Source organism: Myxine glutinosa, chromosome 4 (genome assembly GCF_964187855.1).
Source record: "Myxine glutinosa chromosome 4, kmMyxGlut1.1, whole genome shotgun sequence".
NCBI classification, from domain to species: Eukaryota; Metazoa; Chordata; class Myxini; order Myxiniformes; family Myxinidae; genus Myxine; species Myxine glutinosa.
This window is the reverse complement of record NC_136264.1, coordinates 207,531,169-207,553,100: the sequence shown is the minus strand read 5'-3', so window position 1 is coordinate 207,553,100 and position 21,932 is coordinate 207,531,169. Positions and strand designations below refer to the sequence as shown.

Below are 21,932 nucleotides of genomic sequence, written 5' to 3'. Positions count from 1 at the left end.
ACTAAGATGTCGGTGAAGCCCAGTGAGTGAAGTCTGGTCAAAGAAGCATTTTCTCCATCTACTCCGAGTATGTATGATGGAAGTGGGCACACCAGGCCATGGACTCCATAAATGGAGATGCCATAGATCTTCAGTGCTTAAGACCCGACTGCACGAGGTAACCTCAGGGAGATGAGGATTGTCGGAGGCCACATCGGCTAAACCTATTTCCTTGTACTTGAGGAAACCTTGCACACCAGGAGATTTGGCATGGTGCGAGTGAGTGTGTAATGTGTACATTCAATGCAAGTCCTAACCAGATGTGTGGCGTCCTTGTTAACTGCTGCTGTGTACGCATGCAGACGAGGTGCGGACAGGCCCTTACCGTCGACTCTTCCATCCGGAGCAGCTGATTACAGGCAAGGAGGACGCAGCCAATAACTATGCTCGTGGACACTACACCGTCGGAAAAGAGATTGTAGACATGGTGCTGGATCGCCTACGTAAGCTGGTCAGTGACAAACTACATTTACAACAACAACAACAATAATGCCAAAGCTATTATTCTCAGGCTGTCGATGGATTAAGCTCGACTTTACATTTCATCTCAGGGATATTACAAGTAGATTTCATTTTCTTGAAATGCAGAAATTTTTTCTTTCTCAAGACAAGTCGGTATAAGACGGTTAAATAGATTTTGAATAAAGTTTGAGCAGTTTTCTTATTTATTTATTGTTTCCTCTGATGCATGAATGTAGTAAAGGTTCACAAGGCCTGCCATTTTTCAATGGGGTGACGCTGTGAGATGGATTGTATGGCATGGACAGTTACTGGGTATAGTGTTAAGTTGTACGCTTATGCTGAACTTCACACACTATTGTCACCACGCGTATGCAAAGCGAAAAGCAAGGTGAAGCAATTCGTGCACATCTGTCTGTCAACAAACGTCGGTCTATGATCGAGGAACAACTTCACTTGAAATGAATGTTATATTTCGAACACAAATCGGAACATGAGTTGGAAAACGAACCTGCAGTTTTACCAAACTCTGGCTCTGAATTCGTCCCAACCACACATGCGTAGAGGTTTTATATATATATATATATATATATATATATATATATATATATATATATATATATATAACTGTCTACCTGTCTGGCAGTGAATCAAAATTGAAAATCATTCCAAACAGGAAACGTCGTGTTTAAGGATGTCTTAAAGGACACAAACAACAGGCACGAATAACTAATGTAATGTATTAAAAGAGGTGCTGTAAAAGACGCTGCATCAACGGCGGTAAACTTCTGGATTTTTTTTTTCTTTCTACAACCTTGAGTAAAATCTTAATTTTATTTAAATTTAATTATATACTGGAACACTGTGTGGGTTAAGATGTTATATGATCTCTGTTGTTCATACTTTGTATGAATAAGATTAAATATTCCTTTTGCTATTTAAGCCTGGCGTTGGCAAGGGTGCCGGCTTGGGATCCTAGGATCCTGAGTTCGAATCCCGGTGGATCGCTGAATTAACACCAGGGTGGTTGACTCGGCCTGTCATCCTTCCGAGGTCGGCAAATTGAGTACCAGCTTGCTGGGATGAATGATCACGGTGTGTACCCCGATTTAGAATAGGTACACCGTATCCCTGCGCATCGTAAGAGGCGATTAAGGGTTAGCGCCAGGAAGGGCATCCGGCCATAAAAAAAACATTGCCTCAAACAGGGAACCATGATTGTCATGGGGCCCGCAAGGCTAACCCCTGCTCTAGCGGGGGAAAATGGCCTTAAAACGATCATTCATTCATATTCATTCATTCCTTTTGCTATTTGAAGATTATATTCACAAATTGCAACTAAAATGGACTTTTGTCATTTTGCAGAAAGTCTGCTTCATTTCATTTATTTATTTCTAATATATTTTTATTTTTGATTAATTACTGTCATGTAAAGAAAACTACAAAATATATAGTAATCAAATTTTAAAAAAGGAATCCTAAACTATGAAAGAAGAAGAAGAAAATCCACAGTTGGCACATTGAAACACAATTAATCCTCGTCATTTGATTAACAAATAATTTTCCCATGTTAGTGCTTCTACAGATTCACTTACTTTTACTTGAATGGTGTTTCGAAAAACCGATGTTAATTGGATGGCATTAAATTGTATACATTAAAATAATTGCATTAAATTAATTAAATTGGCCAATGACAACCACTCTGAATATACCGAATTCCATCCGATATAGAAAGCTAAGCAGGTCCAATCCCAGTTATCTAAATGGGAGACCCGCTGGTAACTCCGAGCTTTGTGGACTTCCTTGTGAGATTTTGGAAAAGTCCATTGGTGGATTCATCGCTTCTGTTCCCAGGTGCGGCAAGTTGATATTGTTATTGTGCCTCCGCCGATGAAGTCGCAGGAGGCATTATGTTTTTGGGTTGTCCGTCCGTCCATCCATAATAGGTTTTTGTTGCCATGATAACTTAAGAACAGTTGAAGGGAAAGAAGTCAAACATGGTACAAGTATGTATAATGATGCCAAGATGAATTGATTAGATTTTAGGTCAGAGGTCAGAGGTCATGTTAGGTACAAATTTGTTTACCATAATAAGTTGTGAACCAGCGATTGGATTTTGACCAAACTTGATACAAATGTGTAATCATGTAAAGTTGACCTAATTAGATTTTGGGGTCAAGGGTCAGAGGTCATGCCAGCTGAAAATGTGATGCTTGAGAACAGCTGAAGGGATTTAAATCAAGCTTGGTACAAGTATGTATAATGATGTGATAATGTGGGCAGAGGCATATCGGGCGACGCCGAAGATTGCCGTTCTCGTTAGTATTTGTTATGATTCTGTCAGGTGTGGTGTATTCATATATTTCTTAAGCTTTCATTCGTAGTTGGTAACGAATTAGCAGCTAACTATATCGTTTTTATTGATAAGTGTGTTTGAAGGCCGACTCATTTTACCTGCTAGTTGTGAACATTTGTGAGCTGCATGATTTCTTGTTTTTTTAAATCTTTGTTTCGACGAATGATTCGATTAGACGGTGGATCCTGGGTAGTGCAGGTAAATAAATCTAGTGAAAGGATTATTATATTGGGAAATGAGTCGATAGAGAGTGAGTGAATTGGGGAACAAGAAGCAGAGAGGAAGATTAATAAACGGTGTAATAAACGTTTGATATTGGTAGTATCGGGTGATCGTGGAGACGAACGGTCCTGACTAATATTGGATGCCAAGTGGACGATTAAAGGAGTGAGCAGTTCTCTGTCTTTCACAGAGTGCAACTGAAGCCACAAGTTCTCTTTTAGCTGTAATATCTTAGTACCTTTGGAGCAGAGGTTTGGGCCTTGAGGAAGAGAAGAGAAGAGAAGAGAAGAGGAGAGCAGAGGATGAAGATGAGGAATGCTGAGAGCTATTGAAGATCTGAGGGAAAGGAAGAGGCATGAGGATGGGTAGGAGTAAGGGACATTAGCAAATAAGGCACAGGAAGTGGATCTGTGTTGGTTTGGGTACGTGCTCAGGTAAGCTTTTGATTTATGGATGCAGTTGGCAGGACCAGATGAGGTACAACAGATTTGAAGTGGAAGGAGGTGGTAAGAGAGAGGATGATTGGGATATAGGGGTGTGAAAGGGAAAACCCATGCGCAAACCTTACTTCAAACCACCCCAGACGAATGTGTGATTAATTGTGGTGGTGGTGGTGGTGGTGGTGGTAGAAGAAGAAATCGATATTGAAAGCAAAATGACAGAGGGCAGCATCTTCATAGACTGGCGGCGGATCAAACACTAACAGGTAAAACACGTTGCGCATGAGTGGTAGAGGGGAGAGGGGTCAGCAAGGGCAGACGTGGGTATGGTACAAATAACGAGGTGACAATTAGCAGCACCTTTGAAAGATTGGAGTGAGGAACACAGGACAATAGACACAGTCGGTTCCATAGATGGATGAAAGTGAGCGTTCAGCTGACAATTGTTTAGGGCGGGCGAGCATGTATGACCAGTAGGGTGGTCCACAATTTATTTTTTTTGACATGGCATGGTCTCACCCGCCAGAACTGTTCCAATACCTAAAAAAAACACTGCTGGTGAAATAAAAATGAAATTCAATAATATTTATGGGTAGCTCATGGTCATCAAAGTTTCCCCATATGGTCTTACACTAACGTCTTACATTACCATGGACACTGAAACAGTTTCTGATTGACGCATACTTTGGCAGGAATTTTAAGTTGTTATGAATACCCTGCAATGCAGTTATGAATACCCTGAATACCCCGGTAATGTAAGACGTTAGTGTAACACCATATTGGGAAACTTTGATGACCATGAGCTACCCATAGATATTATTGAATTTCATTTTTATTTAACCAGCAGTGTTTTCTTCGGTATTGGAACAGTTCTGGCGGGTGAGAACATGACATTAAAAAAAAAATAAAAAAATTATGGACCACCCTAATGACCAGAGTAGGCCATGTATGTAATTTGCCAGTAATTGATGTAAATAGGATAGTACCATGCGTGGTTTGTCTTTATGACTCCCTGATATTTACGGCCCAATCCCACTCTCCCTCTCCCTCTCTTGCTCGGAATGTTGTCACCTGGTATCCCTAAGGCCGAGCAATGTGCCGGCCTACAAGGCTTCCTCATCTTTCATTCATTTGGAGGAGGTACGGGCTCAGGCTTTACGTCATTGCTCATGGAACGACTCTCGGTGGATTACGGAAAGAAATCCAAGCTGGAATTCTCAATCTATCCTGCACCTCAGGTAATGATCATAAAAGGGTTGGTGGAAAGAGATCGTCACAAAATTATGAATAACAAAATATTACATGTTAGATCGATGTGAGGAATTCCTGTGGTTATTTCATCGTGATTATCATAACTGGTTGACTGTTGAATAATAATTATAACCGCGCGTACCACAAGTATTTGACAAATAAATAATGCTACACATTCTGTGCAGCTTTGCTGTTTACCAGACTCGGTGGTGTAATGGTTGGAGTGTCTGCTCTGAGTCTGAGGTCCGCAGTCCGAACCACGGCCTAGTCGTACAATAGAATTTCAGAATGATACGTGCTGCTTACTTGTTTGACGTTCAGCATTTAAAGAGGTTAGAGCATCGACGAACAACCATATATGTTGGCAACCATAGTGCAGGTTTTCATGCGTGTTATGGCCTCTTCCTGCAGTAAAGGAACATGTGTGTTACAAAAAACCATTAATGGCCACTCGTAGTTTCCCAAACATGGTGTGAATAATGACATGTTAAGGGATGTGTATGAAGTCTTTTTCCATTGTATTGTTAACATTTCATACTTCCGGTAGGAAGATGTAAGGGCAGTACGATTCAACAACTTTTTTTTATGGTGCTCCGCCCTGTAGGTATCGACTGCAGTGGTGGAACCCTACAACTCCATCTTGACGACACACACGACCCTCGAACACACCGATTGTGCATTCATGGTGGATAACGAAGCTATATTCGACATATGCCGGCGTAACCTGGATATCGAGCGGCCCACGTACACCAACTTGAACAGACTCATCGGACAGATCGTTTCGTCCATCACGGCCTCTCTGCGTTTCGACGGTGCACTCAACGTGGACCTGACGGAATTCCAAACGAACCTGGTTCCTTATCCACGGATACATTTCCCACTGGTAACGTACGCGCCCATCGTCTCCGTGGTCAAAGCGTACCACGAGCAGCTGTCGGTGGCCGAGATCACGAACGCGTGTTTTGAGCCCGCCAACCAGATGGTGAAGTGCGACCCACGCCACGGGAAGTACATGGCGTGCTGCATGCTGTACCGAGGAGACGTCGTGCCCAAGGATGTGAACGCGGCTATTTCTACCATCAAAACCAAGCGGACCATCCAGTTTGTGGACTGGTGTCCCACCGGCTTCAAGGTGAATAGCTCCAACTTCTTTCCTGAAATTCCTAGTTGTCAATTTGTTTTATACCGTGTACCCCTTCCATCCCTCCCCCCCCCCCCCCCCCCAGCCCTCTCTCGCCCACAGATCTACCGACATCCCTACTGTTGTTGTGCTTGTATGTTTCCCTCTCTCTCCCCCTCTTGTCTCCCGCTCCCTTCATTGTATGTTTTATGGGTCTGTGCCTGTTCTCGTGTGTAGTTTGTTAGTTCTTACATGAGCCTTGACTCTGTATCCAAAAAAAAAAAAAAAAAGAACAATCGTGGAATCCTTGCCGACATTATCGTAACACGCTTTGCTTAGGTCCAAGTCTGCCTTGGTAACCGTGATCTTTCAGTGACTGCAAATAACATGACTGGTTATTTCATGTTGCCTCGTACTTTGGCTAAACATAAACACTTTGTTTTCATACATTAAAAAATTGCAATTGGCATTGCTGTGCTTTCCTACTGGAAGGAACCTTTCAGGGTTTATTTTATCAGTAATGTTTGCCCCCTGCAGGTTGGCATAAATTATCAACCCCCTACTGCTGTTCCGGATGGAGACCTGGCAAAGGTGCAGCGTGCGGTCTGCATGCTCAGCAACACGACGGCCATTGCCGAGGCTTGGGCTCGTCTCGACCACAAGTTCGACCTCATGTACGCCAAACGTGCCTTCGTGCACTGGTACGTGGGTGAGGGTATGGAGGAGGGAGAATTCTCCGAGGCTCGCGAGGATCTCGCTGCCTTGGAGAAGGACTACGAGGAGGTCGGGATCGACTCCACGGATGGGATCGAGGAAGAAGATGAGGAATATTGAATGTGATTACAATATGTACGTGCCATGGCTCTGTTCATATCCTCCGTCATCTTACAAAGTATGTGCCATCTTACCATGTCATCCAACAAAGGCCATTTGATTTACCCTTTCTGCTGTTTTGGTCCTTTGAATTGTTCGTGTTTTCTTTCTGGGTCATACTTCACAAAATATTTTAAAACACCATTTTTGAAATAGAAAAGGTGAACAGTGATGAGATAAACAAACATAGGGGCAATACACCCGGCGCTCACCTGGTATAATAAACGGTATACTGCACTGACTAAAGGTAGTTTAAACCAATTTCAATACTTCCTAGAAGACAGGGCAGCATGTAGAATCGTACGAACATAATCATAAGACTTTAAACCAACAAACAAAAGTAAAAATACCTATTTTGGGGAGCGACTCCCCCTCCCCCCCCCCCCCCCACTCCACCCACCCAGTGTGTACCTCCTCAGACCGTAGATTCCAAAAGGGGCAGATTTTTTTTATGCCGGGAACAAACTTTGATACATCACGGGTGGTGAAGGTTGTGGTCAAGTTTCATCAAAAGTGTGTGTGTGTAGTTTCAGAAAAACAAGCAAATACCTATTATGGGGTGTAAAACCTGGACCCAATTTGACCCCTCTTCCCCACCCCCACCCCCCTCCCAAGACTTCGATTTTCTTAGTGCCGTGAACAATCTTTGCAGCATGGGTGGTGAAGGTTGTGATAAAGTTTCATCGAAATAGTGTGTGGTTTTAGGGGAAATAGCAAATTCCTATTTTGGGGGGTCAAACCTGGACCCAATTTGACCCCCCTTGCCTCCCCACCCCCCCCCCCCCCATACTTCGATTTTCTTAGTGCCGTGAACAATCTTTGATGCAGCATGGGTGGTGAAGGTTGTGATGTTTCATCGAAATACTGTGTAGTTTCAGAGGAAATAGCAAATTCCTATTTTGGGGGGTCAAACCTGGACCCAATTTGAACCCGGTAGACCACCTTGGATCCCGTTTTTTTTTTTTTTTTTTTTTTTTTTTTTTTTTTTATAATGCTGTGAACGAACTTTAGTCACAACACAACGAATATCATTTGTGCCAAATTTGGTCACAATCCCATCAGCGGTTTTGGAGAAGAACTTTCAGGTGTTTACAGACGGACGGACAACGCACCATCGCATAAGCTCCCCTGAACTTCGTTCCAGGTGAGCTAAAATGGTGGCACGGTGTGATGGCACGTACAGTGGTGGCACGGTGTGAAACAGGTGCTGATAACAGTTGGATTTAAATATGACCAGCACTTTTGGCTAAAGGTGTCAGATAAAACAAGACACCAATCGCAGGTTGCAGACCCTCGCCAAGATGTTTGTAGTTTGTGTGGTTTATTGATTACATGGGTTTATGTTCAATCGAATATAGCTGCCGAACCACGTGACCGATGACGTCATTAATTTAATTCTCCCATACAATGTTTGTGTCGACTGTAGATCATGTACAGCAAATTTCAAACTGATCGGATCAAGCGTTATACTTGTCTAATTATGATGTCATAATGAACTGATGACATCTATATATATATAAGTGTGTGTGTGTGTGTGTGTGTGTGTGTGTGTGTGTGTGTGTGTGTGTGTGTGTGTGTGTGTGTGTGTGTGTGTGTGTGTGTGTGTGTGTGTGTGTGTGTGATACCGATAGACTCCTAAACGGAGAGGCTCACGTGCTTGATATTTGGCATAGACATTGCCATTGAGCCTGGGACGAACATGGCCTACCTCAAAATATTTGACGAGATCCATATTTTTTTATTCATATTTACCTCAGCGCATTTCAGCGAAGAACATTATGCACGGAATCTCAGCCGGTGCCAGAGCAGCTCGCTGATTCGCTCAGAGCGATCACGTGATGTTCCATCCCCGCCGCCAGACTGATTCGCTCAGAGCGATCACGTGATGTTCCATCCCCGCCGCCAGACCACTGAACTGAAAATATATCGAATGACCATTGCCATTCACACCACATAGGTGGAGATGCAGCTACCGGGCGCCATCTTGGTTGGCACTCGATGCTGGGCGATGGTGATTTCCGTCACGCATTTGCACGTAATTCAGAGCGAAAAGCGATTGCGTTTTTTCACCTTTTATGTGATCGTGTTTTGTGTCGATTTTGTGCGATATGAATTAAATGTCTTTGAAACAGCTGTGAAACGTCTTTCCACAACCCTTCCGTAACCGATTGGAGCAGTTTATTGCCGCACAAAACGGCATTTTAACAGTTGTCTGGCTTTTAAAATCTGGGACATGTTCAAAACAAACGAGATCCGCGAAGCGAGTTGGTCGAGTCGTGCTAACCAAGATGGCGACACGGCGGCTTCACTTTTCACGGAGTATGAGCGTTCTATATATTTTCAATTCAGTGCGCCCGACTCGCTCACGTACTTGATTTGTGGCATAGACATAGCCATTGGGCCTTCACGGTGTAATTTGTGCGATGCTTTTGTCCGAGTGAGCTTGAGTCGAGAGGGCGAATGTACGGGTTGGGAATGCACGGGTCTCCCTTCCCCGGTCTCCCTTCCCCCGCCCGGTACTGGAGGGCGTCACAGGATCGGTGAGTCTCCAAAATCCGCTTCGTGCTGTTGCGAAGATGCAGGACGATGTCGCGATTGTTGTGCTGCTCTCCGACCATGAGAACTGCAACGTCATTGTTGACTGGCTCTCCCCTTCCCCCTCCCCCCTCCATCCTCCCCTCCCCCCTACCCCCTCCCCTTCTCCCCTCCCCCTCCCTTTTCCCCCTCCCCCTCCCTTTTCCCCCTCCCCTCCCTTTTCCCCCTCCCCTCCCTTTTCCCCCTCCCCTCCGTTTTCCCCCTCCCCCTCCACTCCCCTCCCCCTCCACTCCCTCCCCTCCCCCCGCCCCCCTCCCCCTCCCCTTCCCCCTCCCCCCTCCCCCCTCCCACCTCCCACCTCCCCCCCTCCCATCCTCCCCCTCCCCCCCCACCCCTCTCCCCCTCCCACCCTCCCCCTCCCACCCCTCTTCCCCTCCCATCCCTCCCCCTCTTCTCCCCCTCCCCCCTCTTCTCCCCCTCCCCCCTCTTCTCCCCTCCCCCCCTCTTCTCCACTCCCCCCCTCTTCTCCCCTCCCCCCCTCTCCTCCCCTCCCCCCTCTCCTCCCCTCCCCCCTCCCCTCCCCCCTACCCCCTCTCCCCCCCCTCTCCTCCCCTCCCCCCCTCTCCTCCCCTCCCCCCCCTCTCCTCCCCTCCCCCCCTCACCTCCCCTCCCCCCCCTCTCCTCCCCTCCCCCCCTCTCCTCCCCTCCCTCTCCTCCCCTCCCCCCCCTCTCCTCCCCTCCCCCCCCTCTCCTCCCCTCCCCCCCTCTCCTCCCCTCCCCCCCTCTCCCCTCCCCTCCCCCCTCTCCTCCGTTCCCCTTCCCCCTCCCCCCGTTCCCCTTCCCCCTCCCCCCGTTCCCCTTCCCCCCCCCCGTTCCCCTTCCCCCTCCCCCCGTTCCCCTACCCCCTCCCCCCGTTCCCCTACCCCCTCCCCCCGTTCCCCTACCCCCTCCCCCCCGTTCCCCCTCCCCTTCCCCCTCCCCCCCGTTCCCCTTCCCCCTCCCCCCCCCGTTCCCCTTCCCCCTCCCCCCCCGTTCCCCTTCCCCCTCCCCCCCGTTCCCCTTCCCCCTCCCCCCTTCCCCCTCCCCCCCGTTCCCCCTCCCCTTCCCCCTCCCCCCCGTTCCCCTCCCCCCTCCCCCCCGTTCCCCTTCCCCCTCCCCCCCTTCCCCCTCCCCCCCGTTCCCCTTCCCCCTCCCCCCCTCCCCCCTCCCCCCCGTTCCCCTTCCCCCTCCCCCCCGTTCCCCTTCCCCCTCCCCCCCGTTCCCCTTCCCCCTCCCCCCCGTTCCCCTTCCCCCTCCCCCCCGTTCCCCTTCCCCCTCCCCCCCGTTCCCCTTCCCCCCGTTCCCCTTCCTTCTCCCCCCCGTTCCCCTTCCTTCTCCCCCCCCGTTCCCCTTCCTTCTCCCCCCCGTTCCCCTTCCCCCCGTTCCCCTTCCCCCTCCCCCCCTTCCTTCTCCCCTCCCCCTCCCCTTCCTTCCCCCCTCCCCTTCCCCACCCGGCAAGGCCGGGTACTTCTGCTAGTCATGAATATAATTATGTTCCCTGAGTATGAGTATTTAATTTTTTTCAATGGAGTGGTTTCGGAGATAGAGGTGAAAAGTTTTTCGGTTTTTCCAAGATGGCGCCCGTGCCACGTGACCTATGACGTCATAATTATCATTCAAAATGATACAGGAGGAGGCGCTCCCATGGTGAAAATTTGCAGGTTGCTTCACAGGAGAGACAGGAAAATTGGTGGTCGGTCTTGTCTTCGTGCCAAAACCTCCCTCGACTACTCCCCCATACGTCACTTCCCTTACAAAGGGTCCGATAGTCATGGCCCCCCGATATGATTCATAACAATGTACTTTTCATCAGGAGTTCACAAAAGTAACCATTTAGAATGCAAAACATTCAATTCATTGCGTCTTTCCTAAAATAAAGCGACGTTGTCTTTCTTAGCCATGATGGCGGAGCCTCCAATTTCAGGAACTTCCGGCCCATCTGAACATGGCATCGAGCAGCTTTGGGGAATGGTGTGTAAAATGGTGAAAATAATAAAGGTGCTCGTGTTTCCCACAACTGAACCGGCATTTAATACGTGGGACACTTACACATCACGTATGACAATTATACACCGCCTAAGCTATCAGCATCTCGTTTCCTTCCACAACCGTACTCCCCATCACAACTCCTCCCCATCACATCTTCCTCTTCCAGAGCATCCCGGCTCGTTACAACCTTTCCAGAAGGGGGGAAAATATATAATCTACTTTGGAGAGGTGTCTGACAGGACAAAATCTGCCAGTTAATTTAACCTCGCCGAACGCCGGATCCTCTTCGTTTCCCACACTTCGAGGGAAGGCATGATGCAGGTGATGACAGGTAAGCGGGCAGTCAGTGAGCTGCACTCTTCTCAGCTTCCAATGAGCTTCCTTGTGGTGGCTTCGACGTCCTGCTGTTCAACCTGAGGATGAACGTCAATGCCTTGAAGTGTTCAGTGGATCTGGGAGGGGATGGGAGTTGAACAAGGCACAACATCCATGCCCAAATGAATCATCAGGTAGGTAAGGCATATCACCTGAGAACAAAGACACCGTAAAAACAAAGATGACTCGATTCATTCCTTGGCACGGTGCACCTCGCCATTACATAGCAAATAGACAGGGGAGAAAACAAACTCGGTCCACCTTCATGGAGGAGGTGATTAGTTCCTGGTAGGTAAAATATTGTCATTACCGAAGAATTATCGCTGATTATGTGCAAGGCTCACTCATACCAAATGAGATCAAAATTCTCCTTTCTCACTGAAATTCTCCCTTTTGCACACCTCCTCACCCCACCCTCTCAATGCTCCCCCCATGGACATGCTGCTTCTACTCACCCATCAATGGATGGAGGCGCTCAATGTTGGGCATGACATCAGGGCCGTCTCTCGCCATATTTTGTGCTTTCGATACAGTCTGGCATCCTGCCTCACTCGCCAAACTCTCTGCTTATGGAATCCAATGCCAACTCCACTCTTGGGTCATGTTTCCTCCACTAAAAAACAACTCCACTCTTGGGTCACGTTTCCTCCACTCAATGCCAACTCCACTCTTGGGTCACGTTTCCTCCACTCAATGCCAACTCCACTCTTGGGTCACGTTTCCTCCACTCAATGCCAACTCCACTCTTGGGTCACGTTTCCTCCACTCAATGCCAACTCCACTCTTGGGTCACGTTTCCTCCACTAAATGCCAACTACACTCTTGGGTCACGTTTCCTCCACTAAATGCCAACCACTCTTGGGTCACGTTTCCTCCACTAAATGCCAACTACACTCTTGGGTCACCTTTCCTCCACTAAATGCCAACTACACTCTTGGGTCACCTTTCCTCCACTCAATGCCAACTACACTCTTGGGTCCCGTTTCCTCCACTCAATGCCAACTCCACTCTTGGGTCACGTTTCCTCCACTAAATGCCAACTCCACTCTTGGGTCACCTTTCCTCCACTAAATGCCAACTACACTCTTGGATCACGTTTCCTCCACTCAATGCCAACTCCACTCGAGTCACGTTTCCTCCACTAAATGCCAACTCCACTCTTGGTTCACGTTTCCTACACTAAATGCCAACTCCACTCTTGGGTCACGTTTCCTCCACTCAATGCCAACTCCACTTCCTCTACTCGTAGCCATGTGGCTCTCAACAGAATACTTTCATCTCATCTCCATGTCAAGGCTGGAGTGCCCCAATTCAGTGTTCTAGGCCCCCATCCTATTCGTAATCTCTGGAAAAGCCCCTTTATCTATTTGCTTTTAACTCCAACCTTTGCCGTGACATCGCTCATCCCTCGTCTTCCAGACAGACTGCAGCCTCTTCCAGACAGACTGCAGCCTCTTCCAGACAGACTGCAGCCTCTTCCAGACAGACTGCAGCCTCTTCCAGACAGACTGCAGCCTCTTCCAGACAGACTGCAGCCGCTTCCAGACAGACTGCAGCCTCTTCCAGACAGACTCCCCTCTCGTCAGACCTTGACAAAATCACAACCTCGTCAAACACTTGGAATATGTCATTCAATCCTGACAAATCTTTCTCTTTCTCTTTCTCTCTATTCAACGTACTAGCTCTTCCATGAGCCTTGACAATGTACACAAGAAAAGGTATGATGTAATAACCTAAATGAAGATGTGATCAATGCAACTTCTGATCATGAAAATCCCAAAAGCATATCTTGAAGCAAGAGTGCCTTTGGAAAATGTGTAAGAGGGAAGTGGTAATTGTGCCACCGGCATCAAATAGTGTTTCATGAACAAGCGGCGTTTGTGGGTCACATTCGGTAAATAATGTGGGTGTCGTAATGTAAACAGGATGTATGCATTGAGGCAAGCTATATCCATGACGTGATGTCACAACACCACAGGTCACCTCCTGCCTTTCCGTTTACACGAGTATGTGCGGACCATCTGATCCCTCGTGTGCACACCGGCTTTTGTTCTGTTGTAATACTGGATAATTTCAGGTTTCTTTTTTTGTTCTCTCGTCTTCATCAATGGCATTGTCGTGGTGTAACGTGCTGAGAAGAATTACGGCTTTTCTTTGTTTTGCCACATAGCTGATCATGGTGATGTTGTCCTTGAATGCAAATAAACTACTGTACCGGTGTCATTGCTTATTGGCTGCCATCACCGGTGGGATGTGAGGTTTTTGGGGTTTTTTCTCTGTGTGTGCCGACAAGTGTGAGTCCTTTGGTGAGCAGTTCCTCAGGCAGTGGTACACTCGTGGAAAAATTGTCCATCATCGCATTTCTTCCTGTACCCCTAAAATCAGCGCACAATGTCGTGATGATATTGTGTGCCACATTCTTCTGCACCGGTTGACCAGGCTGTGTCCCTGTGCATGAAATTCCATCCAGAGCATAAGCTGTCTTGGAGTCACAAGGCCAGAAATCGTTTAGCCCATATTTACATGGCTTGCTCGGCATGTACTGAACAAAGAAGAAACGCCCTCTAAACGGTATGAGTTGTTCTTCAAATGTTATACACACAAATGGAACGAAGGTCTCCTTACAGTTTTTGAGGAGCAGGTCCCAAATGTTCCAGAAGGCCGCCATTCTGTCCGACTGAAGGGGGGTGGGTCTTGTATGCTTATGAAAGCGCAAATTGCGCCCGATGTCTTTGAAGCAAGAAACTGACATCGTTCCCGTGGTATTTAGGGTTACACAAGTGCTCGCTGTACAGTTCCCTTATGGCAGCGTCCCAACTCCTCTCATAGCCGGCCAGCAAGTTCAGGCCAAAAAAAAGCCTGATGCCCATTTTCCGAGAATTCACTTGGAGCCAATTTGGTTTTTACTGAGGCCCTTGCGATTGCTTGGTTTGTACACGTGGCAATTTCGTGGTTTGTACACGTGGCAATTTCTTGGTTTGTACACGTGGCAATTTCTTGGTTTGTACACGTGGCAATTTCTTGGTTTGTACATGTGGCAATTTCTTGGACCATATTGCTTGCAATAAATATGGTGCCGGCATCCTTGGGCGACATTGTGTGTTTTGTTGGGACAGGACCTGGATGTCTCGTCATAATGTTATGGCTCAGAGTTTTTCTTTGAAGCGGTGAATCGCTCTACAGCACATGCCATGACGAGATTTGCATATGCCGTCGTGCTTGCGGCCGGTTTCAGGTTCCGTGTATTCACTAGACTCACTGTCCTGACTTTCTTCACTAGTGCAGGACTTCTGAACTTCTGCAGAAGTCGAAAGTACTTGTACCTGCAGCATGTTGGATATCTGAGGCGCATTCCGAAAAAGAATCATTCATTGAGGTATGAAAATGAGGGTATGAATTATTGAGAGCTGAAACGAAGAGAGCAGGCAAATAATTGATGCCTCACTCGGTGGTAATTATTTATCTCCTATGAAGAGACCCAAGCTGGGATGCAAAGTTGCGCAGTCAAGTGCTATTTTGCAGCGATCGCGAAAAAAAAAAACACACAAAAGAATATTTATTACCCTTTATTGTCAGCATATATGAAAGGTCATGTGTAAAAAATGTATTGTTATAGTGATAAAACAATCATTTTTAGCCCGGGTCAAAAAGTACCCACTCCTGGATGAACGTGAAAGTTTTGATGAAACATAATCCTGAAAGGCAAAAAAAAACTAAAAAAACACTAATATGTATTAACCTTTATTTGGAGCATATATGGAAGATCATGCATATAAATGTTTTTATAACAAAGTTCGAGCAAAACAAAAAGCATGTCGGGTCAAAAATTACCCAGTTATGCGTCTGAGTGGTAAGGGATTTATTATAGACAAGTCTTCGATGACAAATTGGGAAATAAATACTTGTAATCATTTATTAGTAATAGATTACATAAGGACATCCTTATTTAATGGCATGGAAGTTTGAAGTTGGAACATGACAACATGATAACCCTTTCCGGTTAACTCGCAAAATGGTTAAATCGTGTGAAACAATAATGTTAAAAGATGAATCAATTACAGACGTGCTTGTAAAATTAATACGGGTGATAAGCAAATAATGAGTAAAGATATTGTTGAGGTTTTGAGATTGTACATATAACATCATTAAAGGTTAAAGGTTTGCCCCCCCCCATAGTTAGTCCACAAGCAACACGCAGGCCCATTAGAATTAGTTATGTCATAGTATGTGTAAGAGTAGGCCATTTCCCTAGTGATATCTGCGTTGTGTAAAGAAATGAGCTTAGGTCCTTTTCATTTTGCGGCCACCCTCCAATTACACCTATGGCCAAACTTAATCCCGCGCCCCATTTTGGCTGATCCCTCCGTGTGTGGCGCTTTCGCTGCCAGCAGCGTTCGCTGCCCTTAGTTCGCTTGAACTAGTCAAATGACACGAGGTAGGCCTGGAAAGCGGGAGGAGCACGGGGTCGGGGTGTGGCCGAGTCGAGGAGCACGTCAGAGGCGGTGACGGTAAGAGCAACAGCCAACCAGGGCTGAGAGGGCATGGCATGATAGGGCGTGGTAAAGAGCGTCTAGTAAGTTCCAGAGGGTTCGCTGGGCAAGGCTATATAAGCCAGCGCACAAAGCCCTTGAACAGGACGGGCTGGAAAAGGTCTCTTGCAAGAGGACTGCCCTTATGAGGACTGAGAGGACTGAGCGAACTGGCTGATACGAGGACTCATTGACTGAGAGGAATCGCGCATTGCAAGAGAACTGTATTGGGAGGACTTAAGCCAAGCCCTTGTTGGAGCATTGAGAGGACCGGCGTGCACACGACAGTTTGAGGCCTTGATTGAGAAGCGCATATTGAACTGTTCGCTTATTACGTACGCGGCCGCAGCCGCAAGTGTAACCGCCAAAGCCAGCCCTACCGTTCGCCCTGTAATAATCCCGTGCGCGAAAACGACACGTGGAGAGCTCCTGCCGTCTTTATCCATCTTCCTCGCGGTGCGAGTTGGGGACTGGAGGAAGAGCTGCCCGGACGCCATTCCTGGACGTGCTGACCTGTTCATCTGCAATCCCCGTGTGAGTGTCTGTGTGTGAACGGGCCCGTTTGTCTTGGGATAGGTTAAGACTGCACTGTGTATTCTTCTTCTTATTATTGTACAAAGTGTAAATAAATCGTGTTATTCCTTTCTTCCAAATTCGACCGTTTCAGTGATTTCCCCCATTGGGTAAGCGTGGCACGATTACGAACCGCTTGGATCGGATTTAGTCATTGATAATGGCTCGGGTCATGGGTTCGCTACCGCTCGGCGTTTCCACCAACACCCATGATTTGGGCGGGGCTTATTTCCTCGTTTCCGGTCAGCGCGAGTAATTAGGTAATAGTGATTAGTCCTACGACCCTACTTCGCGCTGTCCGGGAAGGACGTCATCGGTCCCGGGTCCCGTCGGCTAGTCAAAGACAAGGGGACGAATCCCCCCTTGGTAAGGGGAAAAGGCCGGCACTGAGATCCGCAACAATATATTGTTACGGCCTGAGGCACACCAAGCCAAGCATTCAATCACACCGGCTTCATTTATAGGTTATCACACTCAAAATCTATTCCGACACATAAAGTAAAAGGGAATAAAGAAGGAAGAAGAGAGGGAAAAACCATATTAGGCCAGTACGAGAGGGAAGGAGTAGGCAGCCAGGGCTAGAGGGTGCTGCTTGTGTAGTCAGTCCCAAGGGAGGACCTACAGTCCGGTTGGTTCTGAAGATGCCCGAAGAGGAGAGACCCAGATGATGCGGATGTGAGCGGTACTGTATCCTCCAGTATTACCTGGAGGAGCTGCAGCGAGAGTTCGAAATAAGCAATGCATTCAATGCAGGCCCCACAATAGTAGGTCCCAATGCAGGCCCAGCAGTAGCAAGAGTTTAATCAAAGTCAACCTTCAGGTACAGATATGGACGCAGCGGTGGGTCAGGCACAACCTTCAGGTGGAGAGATTGCAGTTGGAAACTCTACAAACACACGAAAAGGGAATCCGCCATGAGCTTTCCTCCAAAATGGCCAATCTCTCCTGGTAGCTCCCTGCCCCACAGCCAATCATAGGCTTTATAGTCGTGGGCCAAACCATTTGGTTTAACTCAAAGGGAAGGGGGGGGGGGTGGTTAGGAAGAAGAAAAGAAAGGTCACAGACCCTAACAATATCCACTTATTTCTTATAAGGTGTACAAAGAGTGTTTGAAAGGCTATATATACTGTGTATGTTGGTGTATTTGGTGTGTAGTCATGACGTTTTTTTCCGATGTATATCTCTACTGCAACAGGTGAAATCCTCCGGGTAATAAACTCTGTAGAAATCTTTTGATTTTGTGAGGACATTGGATTATTAACATTCAATGTATTTAATTATTTAAATTCCACGACATGAGTCTCACCAGGAACAACAGCAGGATGAGCAAGATATTTATTGATAAACACAGCAACCCCAACACGAGGTGTTACGGTCTGTGACATGTCTTTTCTTCTTGCTTCACCCTTCCCCGAGTCAGAACAAGTGGTTTGCCCCCCCCCCCGAGTTACAACAAGTGGTTTGCCCCCCCCCCCCCCCCCGAGTTACAACAAGTGGTTTCGCCCATGGGTATAAAGCCTGTAAATGGCTGCGGGCAAGGTAGGGACCAGGAAGTTGATTCACAGAGCGACAGAGTGACAGAGCGCTTTGAAGGAGGGCTGGTGGCGGGGTGGCTTTTCGTGTGTTGTAGAGTTTCAGGTGCAATCTGTGCACCTGAAGGTTGTGCCGGATCAACGCCTGCGGGCGCCTCTTTATCTGAAGGTTTTATTATTATTATTATTATTTTTGTATACAGAATCGAGGCTCGTGAAAGAGCTAACATTTATCACACAAAAAAATCAAACAGACACACAACGTATATAATAAGGGGAGCAGTAGACAAGATGGGGAGAGAAGGGGAAGCACACAAACACAACATTTGAGAGCAGGGACATCGAGAGATCTGTGGGAGGGAGAGGGCTTGGGGGGAGGTGGCGTGGGACTGGGGCTGGGTGGTGGGAGAATTATATAAAACACAAGGACACTGCAAGGACTTTCAGGAAAGAAGTTGGTATTTCAAAAAAGTGGATCTGGGGTGAAATTAGCGGGGGTAGAAAAGATCAAGGTTTTGGGTGGGGGAAGATAAGAGATGGTGGTGAACAGCTGTTTTAAAGACCTGGATGGAGGAGTGGAATTGAAGAGAGTGAGGGAGTATGTTCCAGAGGCAGGAGAAAAGAGGAATGAAGGAGTGAAGGTGAGCAGAGAGCCTTGATTTTGGCAGTTTAACCATAAGAGGGTTGCAGGCAGATCTTGTGCGACCTGTATGAATATTTGGGGGACAGAGCACAGAGAGAGCTGTGGGAGCAAGGCCGGAGAGAAGTCGGTAGAAGACAGAAAGGCCACCAACCTGCCTGCGGTGAGTAAGTGAAAGGCCCTCAGAGTTAGCTTCATCGCGGGAGATTCCAATGATTCTGAAAGCTTTGGTTTCCACAGCATGAAGACGAGCTAGGTGTGAGGAAGGAGCACCAGCCCAGAGGGGAGAGCAGTATTCCATTGAGCTGCGGATGAAAGCCTTGTATGTGGTGAGGAGCTCAGGTGTGCCAAGGAAGGACTTCGCACGACGGAGGATGCCCAGTCGGCGACTGGCTTTGGAGGCCAGATTTGAAATGTGGTTTTCCCAGGATAGATCATGGTAGATGGTGAGACCCAAAAGCTTGAGTGACAGAACTTCTTGGAGAGGATTATTCAGAAAGTGGATGGGAGGGTTGTCCAGTCGGTCTTTTCGGAGAGACATAGTAAGAGTGTGAGATTTGTCAGGATTGAAAGACATGTTCCACTTGTTTGCCCAGTCTGTGATTTTGTCCAAGCCTGCAGAGAGTGAGGAGGCTGCAGACTGCCAATCTGAGGGATGAGGAATAGAGCGGCAGAGAGTGGAGTCATCAGCAAAGAGATAGAGAGGATTTTCAAGAGAGTCAGAGAGATCATTGACGAAGACCAGAAAAAGCACAGGGCCCAGAACACTGCCTTGGAGAACTCCAGCCTGAACAGGAAGGGGAGATGAGAGAAACCCATTCAGGGCCACACGTTGACTACGACTAGAGAGGAAGTACGCCAGCCATGCCTGGAGATTTCCATGGATACCATAGGAGGAGAGTTTGGTGAGCAGAGCTGGGTGCCAGACCGTATCGAAGGCACGTGATATGTCAAGGAAGACAGCTCTACTTTCCTGTTTGGCATTGAGGACCTCCATCCATTGTTGACACAGCAGAAGCAGCATGTCCAGAGTAGAGTGACCTGGTCTGAAAGCAACTTGATGATCAGAGATCAAGCCATTGCAGAAGAGGAAAGATTTCATATCCGAAGCAATGATGGATTCCATGACTTTGCTTATAATTGGGAGGAGGCTGATTGGTCTGTAGTTGCAAGGATCTGTTTTTGCACCTTTTTGTGTAAAGCGGTGATGTTGGCTGATTTCCAAGCTGATGGCAGATGATCTTGACCAAAAGATAGGGTGAAGAGAACAGAGAGAGGGAGTGAAAGAGCGGAAGAACAGGATTTTAGGACCCATGGGCTTATGCCGTCAGGTCCAGTTGCAGAATCAGAGTCGAGGGTTGACAGAAACTTTTCCACCTTGTCAGGAGGAAAGGACACAGAGTCCAGGAGCAGCTGGGTAAGACTGGGTACGGTGGGTACAGAGAGGGATGGGTTTGGGACACAAGATTTAGAGGCAAACACAGAGTTGAGGCATTCAGCTTTTTCATGTGCGGAGTCAGCTGTGTAGCCGTTTGAGGTAAGGGAGGGGATGGAGGGGGAACAAACACCAGAAACAGATTTGACCAGATGCCACCAGGATTTGGAGGAACGAGACAGATTTGAGAGTTCGGTCTTGAGAATGGAGAGATATTGTTTCCTGGCTCTCCTGAGGGTGGACACGCACTTGTTTCGGGCTTTGTGAAAGGAAATGAGATTTCCTTCAGTTGGATTTGCTTTCCAGGAGGCGAAGGCAAGTTGTTTCTTGGCAACAGCCTCACCACAAGATTCCATGTACCATGGATGGGAGGAAGGGTATGACAACTGAAGATGAGATGGGATAAATCTGTGCATGAGAGAGAGCAATTTACTTTGGAAGAATTCCCAGGAAGAATTGATGTCAGAGGCAGTAGAGACGGGAGACCAGTCCAGATTATTGATGGCGCTTGAAGACCGTGCCAGTTGGCCTGAGTGAAATGCCAGACTGATCGATGCTGAGGAGGCTCTCTGAGAATGGTCAGAGAGATGTCCACTTTAACAAGCACATGATCAGATGTTCCGATTGGAGCAGAAGAAGAGCAGCAGACATTTGCAGGGAAGATAGTCATAACCAAGTCTAGAAGAGAAGATGCTCCGTTACCTGAGAGCCGAGTTGGGAAATTCACAGCTTGTGTCAGTCCCAGTGAGTCGCAGAAGTCCTTTTCTGAGGAGCCATGGCTGGTGAGAGAGGTACCCACACCCAGCCAACTGGCGTGGTGACAATTGAAATCACCACATATGAGGAAGAGTGAGTTGGGATGGGTCGATATAAGTTGGTCCATATTATCAGACAGCGAGATGTAGATGGAGTCATCACTGTTTGGTGGATGATACAACACACATATGAACAAAAGGTGGGAGCGAAGGGGAAGCCGTAGCCAGAGGTATTCCTGGGGCTGAGGTGGAGAGAGGGCAGTGCAGGGCGAGTGAGGAAGAGAGTTTTTGATAAAGATAGCAACCCCAGCTCCAGGACGAGGCTCAGGTCTATCATACCGGAGGAGGGAGTAACCCGGGAGAGATATTAAGAAATCAGAGACATCATGAAGGAGGAAAGTTTCTGTTAAGCAGATGAAGTCTGGTTTGTCAGAAGCAACCTGTATGGAGAGATCAGTCAAGTTTGAGCGAAGGCCCCGGATGTTTGAGGTCCATACCGTTAATGAAGAGGAAGGGGGAGAATCGGATTCAGAACAGGGGGGGAGGGAGGTGTAGGGTAGGATGTGGAAGAGGAAGAAGAGGTAGGGAGAGCTGTTGACAGTGTGTCAGAGATTTCAGCATAGCTAGGAGAAAGGGAAGGATGGGGCAGACAAAAGGTTTGATGGTGATTGGGTAAGGCACAGTGAGGTGCTATTTGAGGGGGGAGGGGGGGCAGAGTGAGGCAGAATGTTGGGGGAGATGGAGGTGAGAGTTGGAAGGGGGAAGAAGAA

The 21,932-nt window shown here is 47.6% G+C and overlaps 1 protein-coding gene across 1 annotated transcript in view; it reads left to right on the top strand.

Moving 5' to 3' along the window:
• The window catches only part of LOC137425671 (tubulin alpha-1 chain), a 23,405-nt gene extending 16,575 nt beyond the window's left edge, over positions 1-6,830 (top strand). Inside the window, exons 3-6 of the mRNA XM_068114317.2 lie at positions 342-490; positions 4,602-4,754; positions 5,372-5,899; positions 6,425-6,830. Coding sequence (XP_067970418.1) covers positions 342-490; positions 4,602-4,754; positions 5,372-5,899; positions 6,425-6,721 — 1,127 coding nt within the window. The 3' untranslated portion in view covers positions 6,722-6,830. The remainder of the gene's footprint in view (positions 1-341; positions 491-4,601; positions 4,755-5,371; positions 5,900-6,424) is intronic.
• The last annotated feature ends 15,102 nt before the right edge of the window (positions 6,831-21,932 follow it).